This window comes from Peromyscus californicus, unplaced genomic scaffold, assembly GCF_007827085.1.
Source record: "Peromyscus californicus insignis strain IS unplaced genomic scaffold, ASM782708v3 Scaffold_7__1_contigs__length_154581171, whole genome shotgun sequence".
Classification (NCBI taxonomy): domain Eukaryota; kingdom Metazoa; phylum Chordata; class Mammalia; order Rodentia; family Cricetidae; genus Peromyscus; species Peromyscus californicus.
In genome coordinates, this window is record NW_026294595.1 from 121,126,138 (window position 1) to 121,149,750 (window position 23,613).

The 23,613-nt window shown below is 39.1% G+C and overlaps 1 protein-coding gene across 1 annotated transcript in view; it reads right to left on the reverse strand.

Moving 5' to 3' along the window:
• The window catches only part of Ralgapa2 (Ral GTPase activating protein catalytic subunit alpha 2), a 290,311-nt gene that overhangs the window by 145,764 nt on the left and 120,934 nt on the right, over positions 1-23,613 (reverse strand). Inside the window, 3 exon segments of the mRNA XM_052725986.1 lie at positions 18,750-18,905; positions 19,130-19,228; positions 20,018-20,211. Coding sequence (XP_052581946.1) covers positions 18,750-18,905; positions 19,130-19,228; positions 20,018-20,211 — 449 coding nt within the window.

The window sequence follows — 23,613 nt, forward strand, 5'->3', positions numbered from 1 at the left end:
TTACTTTGTCTAAAACACCTGATGGTCTAATAAGGTGCTGAATGGCCAATAACTAGGCAACAGAGGGACAGGCAGGGCTGCCAGGCAGAGAGAATAAATAGAAGGAGAAGAATGAGAAAGGGCGAAAAGGAGAAGAGGACGCCAGGAGCCCGCCACCCAGCCACCCAGCCACCCAGCCAGCCATGGAGTAAGAAGGAAAGAAAGATATATAGAATAAAGAAAGGTAAAAAGCCCAGAGGCAAAATGTAGAAGAAGAGAAACAGGATAATTTGTTAGAAACAAGCCAAGCTAAGGCTGGGCATTTATAAGTAAGAATAAGTCTGTGTATTTATTTGAGAACTGAGTGGCAGGCCCCTGAAGAGTAAAAACAAACCAACAAAAACAATCAACTACAACACAGAAAGTAGAAATAAGTTTTTTTAGAAAAGAGATGCCTAATGAAGCCAACTCTGTCATCTTGTTTCTGTGGAAACCTCAAGTCAGATTCACTAACAAACCAACCATCCCACATACTTGAACTTTCATTTGAGGACTGAAAGCCCTTTCCATCAAGGGTCCAGTATGGATCCTAGAAGAAATATCAGCTAACCCAGCAAGTGGTTTTTTACTTCAAATTCCAAGAATCCCTGGTTGAAATTTTTGTTTTTAAATTTACAGACAATGAATTTCATTTTGGGAATTTAAAAAGTGCTTTTACACTTTCTTTTTTCTTTAAATAAAGTTATTTTAGGGCAAATATTGGAGGAAATAAGGAAGTGGGGGGGGGCTTTGAAGATAAGATTCCAGTGAAAGATAACAATAATGTGTTCTCTGACCCTGAAAGATACTCTACCTTCTTATGAACAGCAATTTCACCAATTGCAAAATGGAAATGAAAATAGAGCACACCCCATAATGCTCTGACAAAGGTAAAGGACATAGTGTCTGGAGTATTCTGACATCCCAAAGCATCAGACATTATTGTCTGTTACTAAATTATAGATTTACATGTGTGATCTCTTTAAAATATTGTTGTTTCCATTTTATTGATTTCAACTCTGAGTTTGATTATTTCTTACTGTCTACTCCTTTTGGGTGTGATCTCTTCTTTTGTTCTAGAGCTTCCAGGTGTGCTGTTAATGGACAATTTTCTTGATACATACCAACTACCAAAGTTATATCAAGACCAGAAAAAACAATTTAAACAAGCCTATAACCCCTAGTGAAATAGATGCAGTAATGAAAAGTCTACCAATCAAAAAAGCCCAGAGCCAGATGGTTTTAGCACACAATTCTACCAAACTTTCAAACAAGTTAATGTCAATACTCCTCAAATTATTCCACAAAATAGAAAGAGAATGAACATTGCCCAGTTAAGTTTGAAGCCACTGTTACTCTGATACCCGAACTACATAAAGATTTAACAAAGAAAGAGAATTACAGACCATTTCCCTTATGAATATAGATGCAAAAATTCTCAATAAAATACTTGCAAATGGAATCCAAGTACATATCAAAAAAATCATTCACCATAAGCAAGTAGGCTTCATCCCAGAGATACAGGGATGGTTCAATATATATAAGTAGATAAATGTAATTCACCACAGCAACAAACTGAAAGAAAAAAAAAAGCCACATGATCGTTTGATTAGATGCAGAAGTTTTTGACAAAAGTCCTGAAGAGACTAGAGATACAAGGGACATACCTCAACAAGGCAGTTTACACCAATCCCAAAGCCAACATCAACTTAAATTTAGAGATACTCAGAGCAATTCCACCAAAATCAGGAAAAAGACAAGGTTGTTTACTTTCTATATACCCACTCCATATGGTACTTGAAGTCTTAGCTAGAGCAATAAGATTAAGGGGATACAAATTGGAAAGGAAGAAGTCAAAGTAGCTTTATTTGCAGATGATATGATAGTATACATAAGTGACCATAAAAATTCCACCAGGGAACTCCTACAGCTGATAAACACCTTCAGCAAAGTAGGTGGATACAAAATTAATTAGCAAAAATCTGTAGCCATACTATATACACAAGACAAATGGACTGAGAAAGCAATTAGGAAAACAACACCTTTCACAATAGCCTCAAATAACAAAAGATCTTGGAGTAACTCTAACCAAGAGAGTGAAAGACTTGTATGATAAAAACTTTGAGACAGTGAAGAAAGAAATTGAAGAAGATAGTAGTAGTTGTAAAGATCTCCCATCATGCTCATGGATCAGGAGGATTAATATAATAAAAATGGCCATCCTAACAAAGGCAATCTACAGATTCAATGTAATCACCATTGCTGTGGGATGTCTTTCTGTATGCTGTGAATATATGTTGCTCTGATTGGTTGATAAATAAAGCTGCATTGGCCTATGGCAAAGCAGCTTAGAGGCATGCGGGAAATCCAAGCAGATATACGGGAAAAAGAAAGGAGAGAAGAGAGAGACGCCAGCTGTCGCTCAAGGAGCAAGCAAGATGCCAGTAGATCGGTAATGCCATGGCCACGTGAACACTTATAGATTAATAGAAATGGGTTAAGCTATAAAAGCTAGCTAGCAAGAAGCCTGCCATAGGCCATGCAATTGGTAATTAATAGTAAGCCTCTGAATGATTATTTTATAAGTGACACAGGACCGCAGGGCCAGGCAGGACCTGAGAAAACTTAGGGCTACACCCCATCAAAATTCTGATACAATTCTTCACAGATATTGAAAGAACAATTTTCAGCTTCATATGGAAGCACAAAATAGCTAAACACTGGATAGCTAAAACAATCCTGAAAAATAAAAGAATTGCTAGAGGTATCATCATCCCTGAGTTCAACTTGTACTACAGAGCTATAGTCATAAAAAGAGCATTGTATTGGCACAAAATTGACATGTTGATTAATGGAATTGAAGACCCAGAAATAAACCCACAAACCCAAATACCTGATTTGTGATAGAGAAGCCAAAAATACACACTGGAAAAAAGACAGCATCTTTAACAATGGTGCTGGTCAAACTGAATGTCTACATGTAGAATGCAAATAGGTCCATACTTATCACCCTGCAAAAACTCAAGTGAATCAAAGACTTCAACATAAAACCAGAAACATTGAACCTGACAGAAGAGAAAGGTGAGGTATAGCTTTGAACTCTGGCACAAAAAAGACTTTCTGAACAGAACACCATTAGCACACGCACTAAGATCAACAATTAATAAATGGGACCTCAGGAAACTGAGAAACTTCTCACAGTAAAGGACACCATCATTTGAACAAAGCATCAGCCTAGAGAATGGGAAAAGGTTTTTACTAATTCCACATCTGATAGAGGGCTAATATCCAAAATATATAAAGAAGTCAATAAACTAGACATCAACAAACCAAATAATCCAATTAAAAAATGAAGTACAGATCTTAAAAAAAAAGAGGAAGCTCAAATGATTGGTTGAGAAATGCTTAACAAAATGTTCAACTTCCTTAGCCATCAGGGAAACCCAAATCAAAACTACTTTGAGATCCCATTTTGCACATGTCAGAAAAGCTAAGATCAATAAAGCAAATGACAGCTCATGCTAGCAAAGATGTGGAATAAGGGGAACACTTACCCAATGCTGGTGGTAGTACAAACATGTACAGCCACCACAGAAATCAGTGTGGCATTCCCCAGGAAGATGTGAATCGATCTACCTCAAGATCCAGCTATACACTGTTGGGCGTATACCCAAAGGATGCTTCATCCTACCACAGAAACACCTGTTCAACCATGTTCATTACTGCTCTGTATATCATAGCCAGAAATTGGAAACAACCTAGACATTCCTCAGAAGATAAATGAATAAAGAAAATGTGGTACATTTACACAATGGAACATTACTCAGATGTTAAAAAAATGAAATTAGAAGGTAAACAGCTGGAACTAGAAAATATAATCCTGAGTGAGATAACCCAGACCCAGAAAGACAAACATAGTATGTATTTGCTTATGTAGATTGTAGCTGGAGTTTTCCTGCCTGGCCCACAGTCAGGACAAATCTCTATCACCTGCCAGTCCCACAGCCACTCAGACCCGACCAAGTAAACACAGAGACTTATATTGCTTACAAACTGTATGGCCGTGGCAGGCTTCTTGCTAACTGTTCTTACAGCTTAAATTAATCCATTTCCATTAATCTATACCTTGCCACATGGCTTGTGGCTTACCAGCATCTTCACATGCTGTTTGTCATCATGGCGGCTGGCAGTGTCTCTCTGACTCAGTCTTCCACTTCCCAGCTTTATTCTCCTCCTTGTCCCGCCTACACTTCCTGCCTAGCCAATGGCCAATCAGTGTTTTATTTATTGACTAATCAGCAACACATTTGCCATACAGAACATCCCACAGCACTTCCCCCTTTTTTTTTCAAAAAGGAAGGTTTTAACCTTAACAAATTAAAATTACATATAATTTGGGAATTTGGGCATAACTTCTCTTACTACTTCCTGCTGGAGGCGGGCGCTGTATCTTATGGGAACACAAAGAAAATTTTAGGATTATGGAATAGTCCGTGAGGCTGTATCGTCTGAGCCAGTTGCCTTGAAACCATTCTGGATGTTGGATCATCTGGGCCATGGTGTCATCAGAGACCTTTCAGGGGGTCTTGGCTGGTCAAACCTGATGTATCTTAATCTGGAACAAATCCATAGCCTCTGGCTTTCTGTGGGAACAAAAGCAGAGTCTCCTTTCCAAAGCAACATATCCTTATATCCAAATTTTGAAGTCAAGGTACCTTTAAAATATACATTTTGGCATAACTCAACAGCTTTTACAATCAAATGTTTTTCTGCAATTAAAAATCCCAAAGACAACACAATCCAGATTCTCTGTGTAATATTCATCTTCACGTGGCTTATTTTTTATATTAATTTTACTGTCTCTTTAAAGACTTTATTTTTTAAAACTATGTATTTGTTTATATAACTGTATATATCACCTTTTTTGTCTCTTTCAAGCCTACGTATATTTTACACACATTGTAAACTATTACATCTGAATCTGTCTCATTGTGAATCTATTGCTTTTTTTTAAATTTTTTTTTTTCCCAGAGCTGAGGACCGAACCCAGGGCCTTTCGCTTGCTAGGCAAATGCTCTACCACTGAGCTAAATCCCCAACCCCTGAATCTATTGCTTTAACCTGCAGCAGCTGTGACTGCTGGCTCCGCCTACCTCAGCTTCCCAACATGGCGGTACGTTTACCACCAGCTCTGGGAGCTATTGTGGGTCTATGCTTTTAGCCAAGCAGCGTGTAGCCCAGAAACCTCTTTTTTTTTTGTTTTGTACTAGCAAAGGCTAAATCCACCATGCAGCTTAATGTGCCACTTGCAGAGGCCTCATTCCTGCACGCACACCAGGAACCCACAAGTAGCTCAAACGGCAGCTGCCGCTCATTTGAGAGAGACAATTAGGAAGCTGTTTTTTGCTCCGTTTTAGAATCTTTTCTCAGTTTTTAGGTGGAAACTCTTGCCACCACGTTGGACGCCATATGTAGCTAGAGTTTTCCTGCCTGGCCCACAGTCAGGACAAATCTCTATCACCTGCCAGTCCCACAGCCACTCAGACCCGACCAAGTAAACACAGAGACTTATATTGCTTACAAACTGTATGGCCGTGGCAGGCTTCTTGCTAACTGTTCTTACAGCTTAAATTAATCCATTTCCATTAATCTATACCTTGCCACATGGCTTGTGGTTTACCGGCATCTTCACATGCTGTTTCTCATCATGGCGACTGGCAGTGTCTCTCTGACTCAGCCTTTCACTTCCCAGCTTTATTCTCCTCCTTGTCCCGCCTACACTTCCTGCCTAGCCAATGGCCAATCAGTGTTTTATTTATTGACTAATCAGCAACACATGTGCCATACAGAACATCCCACAGCAGTAGATATTACTAAGTCAATGACAACCAAACTACAATCTGCAGAAACACAGAGGTTAGGTATAGAGTAAGTGACTGGGGGAGACGGACAGATCTCCCTAGGAAAGGGAAATAGAAGAGGTAGTTATGATGGATGGACGGGGAACTAGAATGAAAAGATCAAGTAGAGAGGAGGAGGTGAGAGGGTGATGAGGAGGCAATATGGGGAGAGATAGCTATATTTAGGCACCATTTGAAGACTAGTATGGAAACCTAATTTAGCAGGAGTTTCCTAAAATATATACATATATGAAGGTGATTTAAATGAAATTGCCAAATAATGCAGGAAACAGAGCCCCAACTGTGGCCATCTCTTGTCACCAAATGAAGCTTCCAATACTGGGATTGAGTTACCTTTAATTAAGTTGTTGCCCAAAACAATCCTAGGAGGTTGCTCTCCATAAACTGGTAGCAAAGCCCCATTGCTAAGACAACACCTACACAATTCACTGAACATGGAAAAGCTGCCTACATAGAGCCTTCCCCACTATGTGCTAGCTCTATGGTACAAAAAGTACTCTTCATGCTACCAAAGGGGAAACATAAATACCAACTCAGTCATAAACCCATTGATCTACAATGCTGTCCTGTCTCCAAGATATGCCAGTGCAATGAGAACACAAAGCTTGTGGGAGTAACCAATCAATATCTGATTTGACCTAAGACCTATTCCATGACACTATCTCTGACATTGCTTGGGTGACCAAGAATCAGAGACTGGATAGCCCACAGACCTAGGGTAAAACCAAATGCTACAGTTTTAAATAAAACATAGCAATAAAATGATTCCTAATGACATTCTGCTTTATTTATAGATCAATGCCTTGCTCAGTCATCATCAGAGAAGCTTCCTTCTGTAGCTGATAGGAACAAATACAGAGACCCACAGGCAGACATTATGCAGAGTATGAGAGACTTTGGAACACTCAGCCCTAAACAAGATGTCTTCATCAAATCCCTCCCTCCTCAGGGCTCAGGGAACCCTGTACAAGAGAAGGCAGAAAGAGTGTAAGAGACCGAGAGGACTGAGGTCACCAAGAAAACAAGGCCCTCTAAATCAACGGGATTCATGCACATAGGAACTCACAGAGGCTGAGACAGCATGCACAGGGCCTGCACAGGTCTATACCACATGGGGTCCTGGAGCTGAAAGGAGAGTGAACACATACACCCAGAAGCTATCTCCAATTGATAACCACTTACAAATGAAAATTAAGTTTTCTTCAATGGAGTCTCAACGGGGAAACAAACCATTCTTAAAGATAAGTTGCATGCCTAGCAGTGGATGGCCAACAGAAAACGAACTCAATGGCATCACAGGAGGTTCCTTTTCTCATAATGTCATGTTAGGACTTTTCCTTGTTTATGTTATAAATCTCACTTTATTTTTAACTTTAATTTAATTTTATATATATACATATATATATTCTCCCCTTTTACTCTGCAGGTCCTTTGTGTATATATTATAGTTTCTAGTTGAATGTTTTTATGAGATTCCTGAGGTGAGAATGAGTTTGTCCTGCTTCTGCTTCCTGTACCTGTTCTTGAGTTCTTTTCCTTCTGTCTGTCTGTTTTGTCCTACCCCAATGGGTTGGTTTTGCTTATCTTATTGTACTATATTTTGTTTTATTATGATCCCTTAGGAGCCTGTTTATTTTCTAATGAGAGAAGGAGGGTGGATCCAGATGGGAGGGGAGACAGGGAGGAATTGGGAGAAGTGGACGGAGGAGAAACCATAATCAGGGTATATTATGTGAGGGGGAGCTATTTTCAATAAAAGGAAAAGAAAAACCTACTCATACCAAAACAAACAAACAAATAAAACCTAAAATGAAAGCCAAATCTCCTGACAACTTCCTACATAGACATTTTAATCATTTCTTCCCCTGCTTTCAGCAATGACTTCTCAGGACAAGAGACAGATACATGTGGTTGGGTGAGAGCAGGCCAGAGCTCATAGCTTCTGCATGGGAACAACAAATGTGCCATGGAGATCAAGGAAGGAACCAACTAGATGACACATGGCAGTAGGTCTTGACAAAATGACCATGCTGCGCACGTTCAACAAACTCCAGCGTGAGGAACAAATGGTAGGTACTTTATTGTTATGTCTCCTTACTAGAAGGTTCTCTTTTGCTCAAATGTTTCTAGCCCACAAATACCTACCAGAGAATATTTTTCCATGAGAGAACAAAAGAAAAACTGTTGTTTATTGTTTCTTTACAAAACAATGTTCTCTCTAAAATGTGTTCCAGTAAATAGCATTAATAGCTGAACAATCTGCAATCACCACACCACCACTTACTGTTATACAGTAAAAGAAATCAACAAAACAAAGAGGTTATCCCACAAGGAGCGCATGTTCCCACAGAAAGAAAACCTGCTGTTTAAAACGCTTTTCTTGTAACCAACATATCCTTTACAGATTCTAAGCCAGAGCCATGACTGAAAATCTTTTAAAGTCAACAATCTTTCCCCTGCAGATAGGAGCTTACGTACCCTATCTTCTCTAATATAACTTTAGTATATTGTAATACTTCTAGACGTCATCCCTATGTCGTGCCTCTTTACCTAAAGAAAAACATGAATTCTCTTAAAAATCTGCGGAGTTCTAAATGAGAAAAGATGATCCTGTAGGTAAACGAACTATATCCTAAGCCTTGGGAGAATCGGCTGCAGTGAGAGAACCAGGGACAACTGAAGGGCGATGTCTTCTTCTGTGAAGACCCAGAGAGAACCAGTGGGAACCATTTCACAGACTAAGTAGCAAAACAGAGCCACATAACTGCTACCTCAAGGGTACAGCCACTTATGGATGAGGCCAGGGCACAAGCCATAGCTGGATAGTCCCTTTCCCAAGGCACCCCAAAAAAATGCTGGACAGTCCCATGGAACTAGAGAGGTTTAAACACTCACACTCACTTGTCATGTTTGGATTGAAAATTGCGCTACCAAATGTCTCCAGTAGCTGGGAAGATAGCTCAGTAGGGAAGAGTGCTTGCCTGCAATCATGAGGACCTGAGTTCAGCTCCCCAGCACTTACATAAAAGCCAGATGTAGCCACACAAACGTGTAATGCCAGCATTGGTTGGCTGGAGCCAGGACAGGTGGCAAGATCCAGGCTCTGTCTCAAGGGAATAAGGTACAGATTGCACTCATACACACACACACACACACACACACACACACACACACACACACACACACACACACACACGCCCCTCCACATGGCAAGTCAGAATTTCCCTACCTGTCCCAGCTCACAAAGTAAGATGACCTAATCTTTCATACAGCACTGCCTTAGCTACTTAAAAAAGCAACTGTGTATAGCTCTGTGCCAGCATTCCTCCGAGCAAGCTGTCCTCTCAGGCAGTCTTCCTCTCAGGTGGAGTGGCAAGGCCTTGGGTGGGGAGGCAAGTGGCTTCCAGTTCTAACTCAGCACCTTGAACTTGGAAGCTTCAGGCCATAAATTCATCAGATTGTGTTTCTAGGCAAAAATCTACCTCAAGGTATCTCTGCATGTTCACCTGAATTAATCAGACCATGTTTCAGTTCTTACGTTGACTTAAAAAAACAAAATGAATGAAGAATTTATTTAAGTTCCACTAGTAAAATTCTTGAAAAACAAACACTGGCAACTTCAGTAGAACCAATCGCAAACATTTGCCTCTCTCAATCCCTCTGGTAAATGTTCATATGTTAATGTCTTGGTTGCGTCAAGGAGGCTGGTCGTACGTTTGTTTTGTGACTGCTAAGTTTTGCCACTGTCTTGCCTGACTCCCCTCTCATCCCAGTGTCATCCGCTCAGCTGCTCTTCTAGGCCAAGGATCCTCCTCTCTAGCACTGTTCCAATTCCGGGTCATAGATTCTTCAGAGGTCCTGTGTATTATGCTTCTACATACGAGATGCCAGTGAACCTCTGCCTGTCGCAGCTATGACAACCAAAAATGTCTTTAGATACTGCCAAATATCCCCTGGGGGTCAGCCTGTCCCCAACCCCCATCTCCAGACTCACAGTTGTAGGGTGAGAAGCTGACTAGCACTTCACAGTAGACAGTTAAAGCCTGCTCCAAAACTGGTAACTGGACCCAGACTCTTAGGCGGTGAGGTCAGGTTGTTTTGGTTACCCACTCGGCCCCCACAATGACTGGTGGATGAGGAATGGGCTGGCACAAAGGGAAGTCTCCATGTTTTCCATTTCTATCACATTTACATTTACTCTGTCTGGGAAAAGACAATGCACATTCCAAAGACTCCCTTAAGGACGGCTCTAGTGATCTGATCCGTGGGAGAGGCTACAGTAAATAAAATACACTTCTAAAAAGAGGCTTCAGAGAAGAAGGACACAGGACCTATTTGTAGTATTATTTAGTATGTTGGTATGTATTAGGTCATGTTGAATAGATAAAAGATTTATGGTGGAATATACATGCTTCATAGTCTTCATTGATTGCATTTACTTAAAAGCTTTACACCCTTAAAGCCAAGCAGGTAATCAAAGGTTTTGTTAGTTTCTGGCCTCTCAGGTAGACTAGCTCCTCTCTAGCACAGGCTCCTGAGCTATCATCTTACACATTTTAAAGCTGTGAAACAAGCTCACTGCACACATGTGAAACCTCAGAACTGAAACCTCTGCCATCTGCCACCTTCTACATATTTCTACTTCCCTTATTGAGGTACAAGTGGGCCTGGCAGATTAACAAAAATAATTATTGGTTATATAGCTATAAAAGAAAAGAAAAACCTTTCTATTTAATTGTTTTGCTGCAGTCACCCATCTGAAGTCTCCATGGCCACTGATAGCTGAATGAAGTCTAATAAAACTTATTTGCCTTGATAAAGTTTGACAGATCTATAGCTGGTACTTTTCCATGAAGACACTGCCTGGTGGTACTCATTCGTCATTCTGAATTGGGTACAACACATACAGTGAGAGGAACACGTGCCACCTAGCCTTACAACTGTCACTTTTTCATCAATCCTTGTTAAAACTTAAATTGTGTATATTCATGAAGTAAACCCTTGTGTTGGGTAAAATATTAATTTGAATCAAGTGAATTTAAATAAATGCAATCATATTTTTTTAAAGGTTAAATGTTTTGAGTGTCAAATTGCTTTTGAAAATACACAGTGACAAAACTGGCTAACAAAAACCATCAAACAACAAAGACCTTTAGACTTTCCATTTCAATAACTGAGTAAATTTATGATTTGCACACCAACTGTTTGAATCCAACAGGGTTAGAAAATATGTTTCCAGCCAGGCAGTGGTGGCTTACACCTTTAATCCCAGCACTCAGGAAGCAGAGGCAGGTGGATCTTTGTGAGTTTGAGGCCAGCCTGGGCTACAGAGTGAGTTCCAGGACAGCCAGGGCTAAAAAGAGAAACCCTGTTTCAAAAACCAAGGTGGGGGTTGGGCGGAGGGAATGTGTTTTCTTAGGTAGAGAAAATGTCCTGAAAATCTTTCCCATATATTTCTAATTTCTAATAGGAAAGGATTCTTTGGGGATACATATGTGCCTGATGCTATGGCATCCAAGGTTAGGGAAGGCTGAAGCATGAGTGGTCCAAATTTTGCCACTGAACCATATTCCCTGTCCTTACAGTTGATCTACAAATCACTCCATCCTATTGTGCTGGCCTTCCTTCTTTCTCTCAACTCATCGTGACTTTCTAAACTGACCTTGGCTTCGGGAAGCAACAGAACATTGCCAGGACACTCTACCTTGTCAGAATACTTTCTGTTCAATACAGTATTTTACCTGCCCCCAGTATTTCACATATACAAAACATATCTAAACAAAACACATAAAACATATATAAACATATATGCACACATAACCCATTGTGTCTCAGTCATCACTAACCCTCATTACCTTGCTCCTGGGTTATTCTAATTCCCTTTATGTTTTTGCTGTCGTCATTCTCACAGGATTATAATTCGCCCCACATAATCACTGTGACGTAAGTTCCTTAAAGTGTTGTTGTTGTTTTTTTGTTTTCTTTTGTTTTGGTCATGCTGAGTTTTGTGCTCCAAAACCATCAAAAGTTCTCCATTATCTGTGGAATGAAAACTACTGAGCGAGTAGAAGATTGAGCGGTGAGCTGTGAAGGAAGGTACAAGGCAATGCCTGTATTATCTATCTATACCTGATTCTTCTGATGCTCCAGACAGTCTGGGGCCCTTTACAGTGCTGTCCTGCCTGCTTAGTCATGTTCACAGGTTAGTTTCATCCACGCATACTTGGCACTGAGTCAAACTGCTCTCATCATTGGTCCTTAAACATTGCCTTAAGATGTTCTGACATCCAGCATCTTAGTCTGTAAATCAGTCCAACTTCCTTATGAGTCATTTGCAAACTAATTTAGTTACAAGGGCATTTGATGTCCAATTATCATTTATTTGGTTCTTTGTCCAAGTTAATGAATATTACAGATAATCACTTATTTATAACATACCTCAAAAACCAATACTTTATCAATGGTGAGAAAAATAGTCAATGCAAAAATGTTTTTGAAATTTGTGACAAATTTAGGAAATAACGGTATGACCCTAATAATAAATATTTAAAAGTAAACCAGAAAACTCAAGGATGCTCAAGTGTAAGAGTCTAAGGTCCTTTAGTGTAACTGATCCCTGAGCACTTGTGGTCAGGTGGGGCGCTATGACCAGTGAGTGGCAAAGCTGAATCTTGTTCTCAGGTTTCATTGTTCTCAACAGAAGGCTTGTCATCTATAAAGACTACGTATTAAAGCCATTTTGAAGTTATATCCTGACGCATAAAGATACAAGAGAATAGATTACAACAAGTTACAACAAGAATAGATTCAGATTAGTCCTTATTCCCTCACAGTACAAAAGTATGGCTTTAAAAATTCTTTTTAAATGAAGCTTCTATAAAGTGAGCCTTCCACAGCTCTTGTACTGATCACATCAAGATTATACACTAGTTATCACATAAACGTCAAATGCCAAAGTGGCTACTCTATCGTGCCAACACTGAATTAAAATTCTGTGAGTTAAATTTTTTGTAAAAATAACTTGCTATACAAAATGAGCACTTCAGAGATATATTAAAATTATTTCCCTTGATATGAGACAAACAAGAGCAATAAGCCTCCACCTTCCCCCAATTTGGCATGATAATTCTTTTTTGATAACTAAATACTCCTATCAGTTTAGCTTTAACTAAGCTGAGGAACTTATACATATCTAGCATACAAGATTCCAGTTACAACGCTAAATTTCTAGCAAAGAGCAATTCTTTGTTTGAGAAAAGGTGATGCAATTATTACATATCACTGCATGATGCAGGCTGTCTGGGGTTATTAGAAGAGTTAGGTATGGCCAATTTACAAGTATCACCCCTGCACCTTGCTTTCATAGCTCACTGGTGTGTCTTATGCTCACTGAGGAGCCCCTGGGGATCTTTTTACAAACGACTGTTTATTATTATATTATTCCATCATATACCTCATGAGAGGAGGTTGGAACATCCGTTAAGAAAAATCATAAACTTATTTTGATTCCTATGATAGAATAATCCTCTATACATAGTACGCAAAATGCTTTATATATATATATATATATATATATATATATATATATATATATATATATATATATATATAAATGGTATAGTTAAAAAGTACACTTAAAGAACAAGTTAAAATGTTCTTAAAACAAGTGACATATTGGCTACAAAATAAGTGACTAAAGTTAGAAGAGAAAACAAACAAACAAACAAACCTAAGTTGGGTAAGTTAGTGCTACAGGTGTATTAGGAGCTAAACTGAACTGTTGTTGATCCTGCATTTCCAGGGCTCAGCAGCACCATGGAGCAGTCACTGCTTATGCCAGGATCTTACTTGCAGACAACAGAATCCACTTTTCAGGAGGTTCGAGGAGAAGAATTGATAGCACTGTCAGCTGCCTTACAGAATTTCCAGAAATGCCAAAGAGCCAAGTATGAATCTCAACAGTCAAGGAAAGGGGGGCAAGCAGACACACCCAGCTACACCCTGAAAAGGCTGGCACTGGCTGAGATCCAGTTGCCTGCAGTGATGCTAGTGACTAAGGCAGAGCCTCCACAGACAGGAGAGTTCCTTCAAGATGTCAACCCATTACTCCTCATGTCTTTCCGGTGCTACGCCAATCCAGTTACAGGAGTCTGGCCCATGCAGACTTCAGTTTTTCATCATCCTTCATTGAGTTAGGTGAGAAGCAAGTATAAAGAGTGAGCCAATGACCACAGGCCCTCAAGGAGTAGATATTTCTCCACTTGTAAAATTTCATAGTGCATGTTTTTCAGTCAAAACATTATATTAAAAAGTAATATGACAGACGGATAACAAATGCAGCACTTTCAATTATTGGAAAAATGAAATACATGAGGTTCTTGGTGCTACTGTCTTCATTGTCCTTGGTGTTCATTCGCATAAGGGCTCATGCTTACCAAGAGAAGTAATTCTCTATAATTATGCTCTTCTTACACATATGGAACCAGGGCATGATGAGACCAAAGAACTTGGCTAAGAAATGAAGGCCAAGACTAGAACTCAGTTCCACTGAAGGCTCTTTACTGCTACACTTCCTCACATTATATTCTACCATTTCGTAACATTATGTTGATATGGTTAAAATTTGAATGTCAATGGTTATTCTAGAGCAGAACTACATAGCCTTCTTTACCTGAGGAGAGCTTTATGCTTTTTTCTCTTGCTGTCTTAGAAAATACGATAATATAACCTTATAGACAACAATGACAAAGGTCCACATTTCCCGAAATTTCTATATGCAAATTTGCAACAATGACTTTGTATTACTGTAAGCTTTGCATTTAAAAGAGAACTTAACTTTGATGTATAACAGACAAATTAAATTACATTAAGACGGTAAATCTGTAAGTCATTGTTAAAAAATAGTTGACTTATTTTAAGAAAAGAAAACTTTCCAGTCTTTGATATATGTTCTTACAAACATGAAAATAAAATTCTTTTCCTCAACTGTCCTTTTCCATTTCACACGTATTGATCTTTCCATATGTTTTAAATAATCATGAAATTAATAGGAAATGTTTTTAATAAATCCAAATCATAGCTGCTTTCATGTCAAAATATTTTGGGGAAGACTGAGGTGAAAAAGCTGCTTAAACATTAAGACAAACTAAGAACAACCAAGAACAGCTTTAGAAGAGAAACCAAAACGTAAGAGAGAGCTAGGAAGACAACGACTTGGGAAGGTAACTACAGGTCAGAGGTGGACTCTAATGAGTGTCAAGTGGAAAGGACTACAGCCAGGCAAAAGAAAACCAGGGAGGAATAAGGTCAAGGAGTGTCTGAGCAACATGTTAGTTGTCAATCAATGGAAAAGACATGCCCAATGGGTAAGTCAAGCCTTTCCTTGAATTCTAACAACCTTTTGAATATGTAGCATTTGGAAAAATTCTCAAGATGTTTTGAACCTTCATAACTCATAAATTAGGATGTGATATTTATCCAAGTGAACTGTAGAGAAGAATCAGTGGCACATCACACTGTTCCTGGTACAGAGTCTGCCATTGTGGATCTAGGAGAAACAAGCATCCTCCAACTCTACCTCTACCCCCACTCCAAGACACCAGGCACAACGCAGCTGAGCAAAGGAGGCCAAAAGGAAGATCCTTCAAAGGCTGAGTAATCCTGCAAGTCACACAGAGTTCATTATTGGTCATTATTGTGAAGGTTCTTATGTTCCTAATTATTTTTGAACTGGTAACAAGATTAATACTGTTTTTAAAAAATCCAGGGCCAGGCATGGTGGTACATGCCTTTAATCCCAGCATCTGGGAGGTAGGCAATTTTCTATGAGTTTGAGACCAGCATGATCTACATAGTAAATTCCAGGACAGCCAAGGCTACATAGTGAGACCTTGTCTTAAAAATAAATAGGGGGGAAAAAACGCTATTACAGAGAAGGAAAAAAAAAAACAAAACAACAACAACAAAACCAAAAAACAACAAACCACCGTTTTATGGATTTTTTTCAATCATGCAAACAAACTAAAACCCACACTACCTTTATACTGGGAGAGGAAGGCTATCTGATAAGGTCATTGTGCCAGATATTAAATAAGGTAGTAAGAAAGCCAGCACTATTACAATTGTTCTTTTAGAAGCACGACATTTGGCATTCTGGGTGTTTGGCTTACATAACAAATTTGGTATCATATTAGGTAAAGCCATGCTTTTACATGATTGTACACGAGAACAGAGGGCAATTTATGAGATAGATATTTTTGAATAATTTTTACACTTGAATGTCTCAATTACATCAAGCGTCATTATATTTGAAAAGATATTTAATTCTTAGTGTTTGTTTATCTCTGTATCTTATTGAGCACTATGGCCATAATCCCGACACTCTCAGATTCAGGACAGCATTTTGTAAAACACCACCTTGTACACACTATCACTCACAGGGTTCTGGCTCTTCTGGCAGTTTTAAACCTCATGGCTAGGTTGAGCAGACAAGGGTGACACCCAGAGGCCAAAGAAGAAAACACATCTTGTGTTTTATTTGTAAAACAAAACTAGTAAAGGTTAAATTAAAATACACATATACAGTTGCTATTACTTATTTTTAAAACAAAAGATAGTTTTTAGACTTTTCCTTCTTCATAAGCAAATCCTTAACATGGAAATGTATTTCTTTGCGACTCTCATACAATGGAAAAAGCCTTGACATGGTACCAGCCACAGGTGCTTGGCTTAACAATTAAAAAATTGGATTTAACTGTATTCTCTGTGGCAAATGTTTTCTTTTCTTTTTTATAATGAATATAGTATGTGTTTCAAGAAGTACATATAAGTTCTAAAACAACCACCATGATCTATTTAGACATGTGGGCCAAAAGTTAAACTAATTACCCAGAGACATTTCTTACTGAAACGAGAAAGGTTTCTTTCATTAGAAGGACTCTGTAAGTTTCTTCTGGAGAAGAAATGAAGTCCACTTAGGGTAATTCTGTTTGGCAGACAGTCAGGGCTTCTGAAATATATACTAATAATTATTAAGGTTAAAGGAAAATAGTTAATTCTATTAAAGCCACATAAAAATCCAGGCTCCTACTGGCCTACACAATAGGTTGATTATAGAATAGAGATGTATGATATCCCCATTCTGTTCTAAGGTCTGCAATGATGGTATTGCTGCTGGCATTGGACTGTCTTTTAAGATTTGCACTGTTTTATAACAAATCTACAAAAGATCACTGTCTTCATTTAACTGAAAATATGATGTACGTTAAAATGTGAAGATAATTTTAAGTATATAATTTCAACATTTTTCCTGAATGTAAAATATTTTTTAAAAGACTCGTAAAAATACTCATACTACTTAGAGTTCTTAAATATTATAATCCTTATTTCTTATTTTATTGTTTCATTTTTACATCAACACACCTTCAAACAGAAAGATGATTTTAAACTCACACTTCTTTATGGGACTTTCTAAAAAACTTGCTAAGAACTAACTTGCTTTGTACTGACTCCAGATTTGTTTTTATTATATCAAGAAATCCTACAGTTGATCATTATTTCCAAATCATATTTTTTCCATGAAAAATCTTATCAGAACACGACTTTGACATAAAGTCAGCCTCCCTACACTGAGGGAGCTCACTACAATCTTTGAAGTTGACTGTCTTTGCTGTTTACACCTCTCAATCTCCCATATGCCCTGCACTGCATCATTCTGTAGGAGGTGCTTCCCCATCTGCAGGGGCAGCTGGAAATAGTCAGGCAGAGAATGCAAGTGGCTGTACTTAATGTCCCTAGTTAAACATCTATTGAAAAAAAAATAAATGAAGCCACAGTCCAAGCTCAGCTGCTATTATCAATGTCTTTCAATGCTGGTCAGAGGAACCATGACAAGAACAACTCATTGGGACCGTATGCTGATGGATCAGAACAAAGCTCAATGAATACAGTTCAAAGTCTGTACCAGGGAACCAGAGAATACAGTGACGACTTCCCAAGCACTGGAAAGATTCAAGCACATTTGAAAGAAAAATGAAAAAGTAAATGTCAAGCTTGCCGCTAAATCTGGTGACCTGAGTATAATCCCCAGGACCCACATAGCAGAAGGAGAACTGACTGCTGCAAGTTGCCCTCTGACCTCCATACTTGAGTGTACCACTCATGTGCCCACACTCCTACACCCCTACACGCAAAAGAAATAAGTAAATATAAAAAGAACAGTTTTCAAAAGTCCATATGCCTATCTGCATCCCTCTTCCTATCTCTCACAAGTGCTAAGGGACTTCCCAAGGGAGGCAGACCAGGTACTGGCCACATCCTATAATCCTAAATCCAGGATCTACAAAGAGGGGATTGGAGCTTTGTGAAGGCCTTGGGTCTTTTTGTTCCTACCAAACAAAAACTTCTATTTCTTTGGAAGAAATAAAAGTAACCCCACATCAAGAAATGTCAAGATCCTTAATTCATAGGAGACTGTGCCTCACAACTAGAACCCAACTACTAGAACATATATCTCCAAATACTTTTAAATTGGCCAGAACCACAGAGGAAAAATAGCTGATATGGCAGTTTGAAGCTGATAACAAAGGCAGAGAGTGGATCATATGGGTTGCAGCATAAAATTCATATTTAGTTGGTGCATGCAGAGTCAGTGAGGGGAAGAAGCAACAATATGATAAACCGTATGTGTGACAAGTAGAAGCCACTGAGGATTAAAGCATTTCTGGTATATTTTCCCAAGCCCTGATACATGTAAAGTGTGGCAAGCTGTTTCTCGTCATGGTACACCATGATAAAGGAGTCACAGGATACCTGGTCCTCGCTGGTTAATCCCAGGTGCATCACAAGGTAGAAATGCACCAGGAAATCTGAGTTTGGCAGAACATCCTGGCGTCTGGTCATCATGGCGCAGATCAGTTTGTAGGCTTGCAGTTTGCCTTCCTTATATTCATTTGGCAGAGTCGTAGCCTGCCAAGGAGATGATGTTTCTAGATTAAATCAAGTCCAGATGCAGAGCATTTCAACATTTCATTTACTTCTCAGTTTTCCTGAAGAGTTGTTTGGAGATGTGGGATGTGCTGGCTGTAGTAAGACCCAGCCTGTCTTCAAAACATGCAGTCTTGGGCAATTACAGTTTTTAAACTCAATTTCAGAAGGGAAGAGGAAATTGCAATAAAAGAATAAACACTTGCCTTGAATAGCCATGATGCAAACATTCTGAGTGGTGGGATCAAGAGCGGAGGAGATGGAGACGACTGGTTATCCAGGCTTATTGCTAGATTATCTCGTATCTAATTCAAAAGAGAATTTTAGGCAAGGGAACATTCTACTTATTACAACTACATAGAAATATTGTCTTGCATTGCCAAGAAACCACTTCCATTTTTTACATGTGAAATGAGAAATCTATAGTATTTACAGGTTTTTCTTTTATTATGAGGTTTCTTTTCCTTTTGGATTGTGTCTGGCTTATTGCATGTAGTTGTAGCTTTAAACACAAAAGAATGGTATTGCTTTTCCTAACATGTGAATACCTAGGGAGGTCCTGAATGCCAAATAGTAAGAAATGATTTCATAAATTAAGCTATATGAATGTAAGTCATGTTTTGGAAAAATATTTAATGATGGAAAATATATATTTAGTATCAAAACAAAAGACAGGATGAAAACTGTATACTCTAAGAGTTTATTTAGTAAAATGTCTTTATCCATGGAAACAGATATATTTTAGATATTAATATTAGTTATTCTATAAAATGTGGATATAAATACCTTCATGCTTTTCTATATTCTCCCAACTTTGCACAATCAAAATGTATCACTTTGCTAAAATGAATAATGAAACCACATAATATCCTATTCTTAATATCTTCTATTAATATACTTTGGTACTAAATGAAATAACTCTTAGGCATTGAATAAAGTATTAAAACTACAGATATTATGACTTACTCTTGGGCAATCAAATGCACTTCATCTAAATGCATAGTCTGCATTTCAGAAGATGGTCAATAGTTTGTATGTTATATGACGTATGTTCATTTTTCTGGATTAGTATAAAAGGTAACAGAATAACACACCTTGGCCAGTTTGTACCACAGTTCATAGAGATAGCCAAAAACTCTGGCATGGATCTTCGGTGACTGGATATTATTCACATCCCCAAGGATTCCCAAGACTCTTCGCCATAACACAGCGGCGGAGTCTGGGTGCCAACCAGTGAGGTTCCCTCCAGCAATTATACTACAATCGTCTGCAAGGCACTCTCTGCTGTCTGTGGAGAAAGTAAGAGTAATTGTGTCAACATGAGCTTCATTTCATCATCATAGTTTTTAGCCTTATTGCAAATTACCTGTGCTTAAACTTTAGGAATTCTCAGTAAAGTAATTAAGATTGAAAAATGGTTGAGAATTTGATAGAATGGAAAAAGACAATCAGTCAAGAAAGGTCAGACATTTGATTCTTCACACTGAAAGCCCAACAAGAAATGATGTATATCTGCGGTGATCCTGTGAAGGATTTTATGAAGCAAGCAAGATAATGAGGAAGATTTCAAGTGCTGATTTTGATTGTTTATTGAGGATGGAATCTGCATACAAGAAAGTTTCACCCCTTCAGGTCTAAGAAATGCAGAGTCATGTAACAGTCACCATTCATGCCCCCAAACCAAGCAGGGCTCGGTTCCACCAGTCTAAAGAGCACCCCTTTCACAGTTAGCCCCATTCCTTTGTGCTCTGTCCCCACAGGTCTGCCTCTTCCAGTACCTCTTATAAACTGAATTCTAGTAATCAGCCTTTCTGCCCAGCTTCTTTTACTTAACAAACACACTTGAGATTCATCCATAAGAGTGTGTACATTGGGAGTCTGCTCCTTCTGATTGTTGATTAACATTCCATTTTGAGATATACCATAGATCACCTCTTCATATGGTGAAAGACATTTAGATTGGTTCCTATTTTGGGTAACTAGGAATAAAACTGCCAGGAACATTCACATGCAGGTATTTGGATAGACATAGATCGACATTTCTCTTTGGTAAAAAACTGGAGTGAGATCCTGGGTTGTAACATAAGCGCATGTTCAATACATGTCCAAGTGAAGAAAAGAGACTGAGGCCATTTTCTGAAGTGGCATTTCCATGAACCAGTCCAGTTAACATCACCCTGAGTGGAATATAAAAGTGCCACTTGTCCATATCCTTACTAGGACTTGATTATGAGAGTTTAAGCTTTGTGTCCAGCCTACCAGGTAAAGGGTGGTGTCTTGCTGATATTTTCATTTGCACTTCTTTAATGAGTTAAATATATTAAGCACACAGTGGCATGTGATTCCTGCCTGGACAGAGTGAGTAAGTAGGTTGTGCTGTCGTGTGGGCAAAGGCCCTGGGACAGAGGGATAGTGCTAGCAGCCCAAAGCACAAGCATATCTTCCAACACACAGGTAATTATGAGGTGTAAAGTTTCACACTCTGAAACAAATGTCTAATGAATTCAATGATGTACAGGCATCACTGAAGATACAGAAATGTGTTCTTTGGGAGCCTGTTGCTTTGGGGTGGCTAATGACTAAAGAAGACCAAAGTGACAAATTCTCATGCTTCCTAAAATCTGGATGTGAAGGGTGTGGGTCTGTCTGTACATGCACCATGATAACAAGCAACCAGGAAAGTCTCAGGATGACCAGCTTGCAGGAGTCAGTTTACTCCTACCACATGGGTCCTGGGAATCTAACTCAGGTCTTTAGGCTTGGTAGCAAGGGCCTTTTCCTGTTTAGTGCTGTTCCTTTAAGGTAGACCCTTGAATTGTTTTGATGGTTTTTCTTTGTTTATATATTTGTATGCAGGATGATCAAACTCACATATTTACCCACTGAGCTAGCTATCTTGCCAGCCCACTGGTTTCTCTTTTTTCTTTCTTTTTTCTGGAGAAGAAAGAAAAATAACCAGAAATACATTTAAGGCACTGAAGAGTGTTGCCTGATAGCAAAAATATTTCTCCTACACTCTCGATAGAGTAAGCAGTAGCTAGCTACATAGACATCACATGATATTCTAACTTCTCAGTCTTTGCACAGGAAATACTTCATCCCCATATCCTTTTCTTACAGTTCTGCCCTTTAGTTTCTTGTGGAAAGGGGTATTCTCTAAACCTTTAGCAGCCTGGAGTTTTCATTCTGGTTTGTAAACACCCACTCTGGAGAAGGTCCAAAGCTCAATCTCTTTCTGTATCAAAACCTCAGCCCCCCACTGTGCTCCAGCCAACTCCATCCCACTGCATCCTCAGCGGGTCTCCATGGTGCTTAAATGGAGCATTTCATTTTCAGTTCCCAGCGGATTTGATGTATGCAATTGGGCCTCCTTCATGATATGCTTCATTATCTGACCCCCAGGTATAGCATGCACCTTGTTTCCCTCTTTTACCAGTTCTCTGTCTTGTGGACCTTCAAATACTCAAGGGCCCACAGGATGCTTCTCTTTTCTCTCCCAGCATCCTTTCCTCAGTCTCAGAACAATGCACAAAATTAAGACACCATTCACATATTCACATCTTTAATTACCTATTTTTTGTCTCTATTTCTTCAATTCTACATTCATTTCTCTAATATATCTGCTCACAAGGGATCCAACTTTTGAGCTCGAAAATCCTAGGCCAGCACTGTACCCATTGAATGACACCTCCAGCCTGTGGAGCTTTCCTGGCAGCTCCACATGCTCGGGGTTCAGTGGAAACTTAGTCCATGTAGGCATGTCTTCAGAGTTCCATCATGTTCTCAACACTGGTACTTTGGATTGTGGATTAAGGCTTTACAAATTACTTATTTTGCATTTACAAATTACTTATTTTGCACATTTGTGTGCATAACTGTGCATGCACATGGGGATCCGATGCCATGGTTCACATGTGGAGGTGAGAAGACAACTTGTAGGAGTCAGTTCTCCCTATGATATGTGTCCTGGATATTGAACAAGAAGTCAGTTTCACCTGCTGAACCATCCGAAAGCCCCAGATTTTGGTTTTTGGTGGTTGGTTTGTTTTGTTGAGACAACATCTCACTGTACAGCCCAGGTGGACCTTGGGTTTGCTCTGTACCTCAAGCTGACTTGGACTCTCTAGCCTCCTCATTCCTGGGATTACAGGGACATACTACCACACCTGGCTTACGCTGTTTTCTCACTTTTCCTAGAACTAAAACTCCAGGAAACAATTTTCCAAAAATCTCTCTCTTGCTGAGAAAATATGTAAACCCTTATCTAATCTAATCCCTTTGTTTTCAAGACAGCATCTCTTAGTCATACACTGGTGATCACACCCCAGAAACACTGTCATCTACTTTATCTTCTAGAACAAAGTCAGCAGCTTGTGGGCAGTGATAATTTTCTTTCTTCTTCTGTTTCTCTCTCTCTCTTTTTTTTCCATCTCACTTGCTTTTTACCCTAGGTTGTCCCACTTGTAATTCAGGTAAGCCTTGAACTACCAATACTCCTGTCTCTGTTGTACCAATTTCCGAAACTCCCAGAGACCACCAAGGAGCCAGTTTCCTATGCAAGCACATAGGGTCCTTTTATTCAGGTTTAACCTGGGCCACCACACGGCAGATGGAAGGAAATGTGGCAGCAGCCACGAGCCCAGGTGTAGAGAGTTTTCATAGGGAAAAAACACAAGCTGGGAATTGGCAA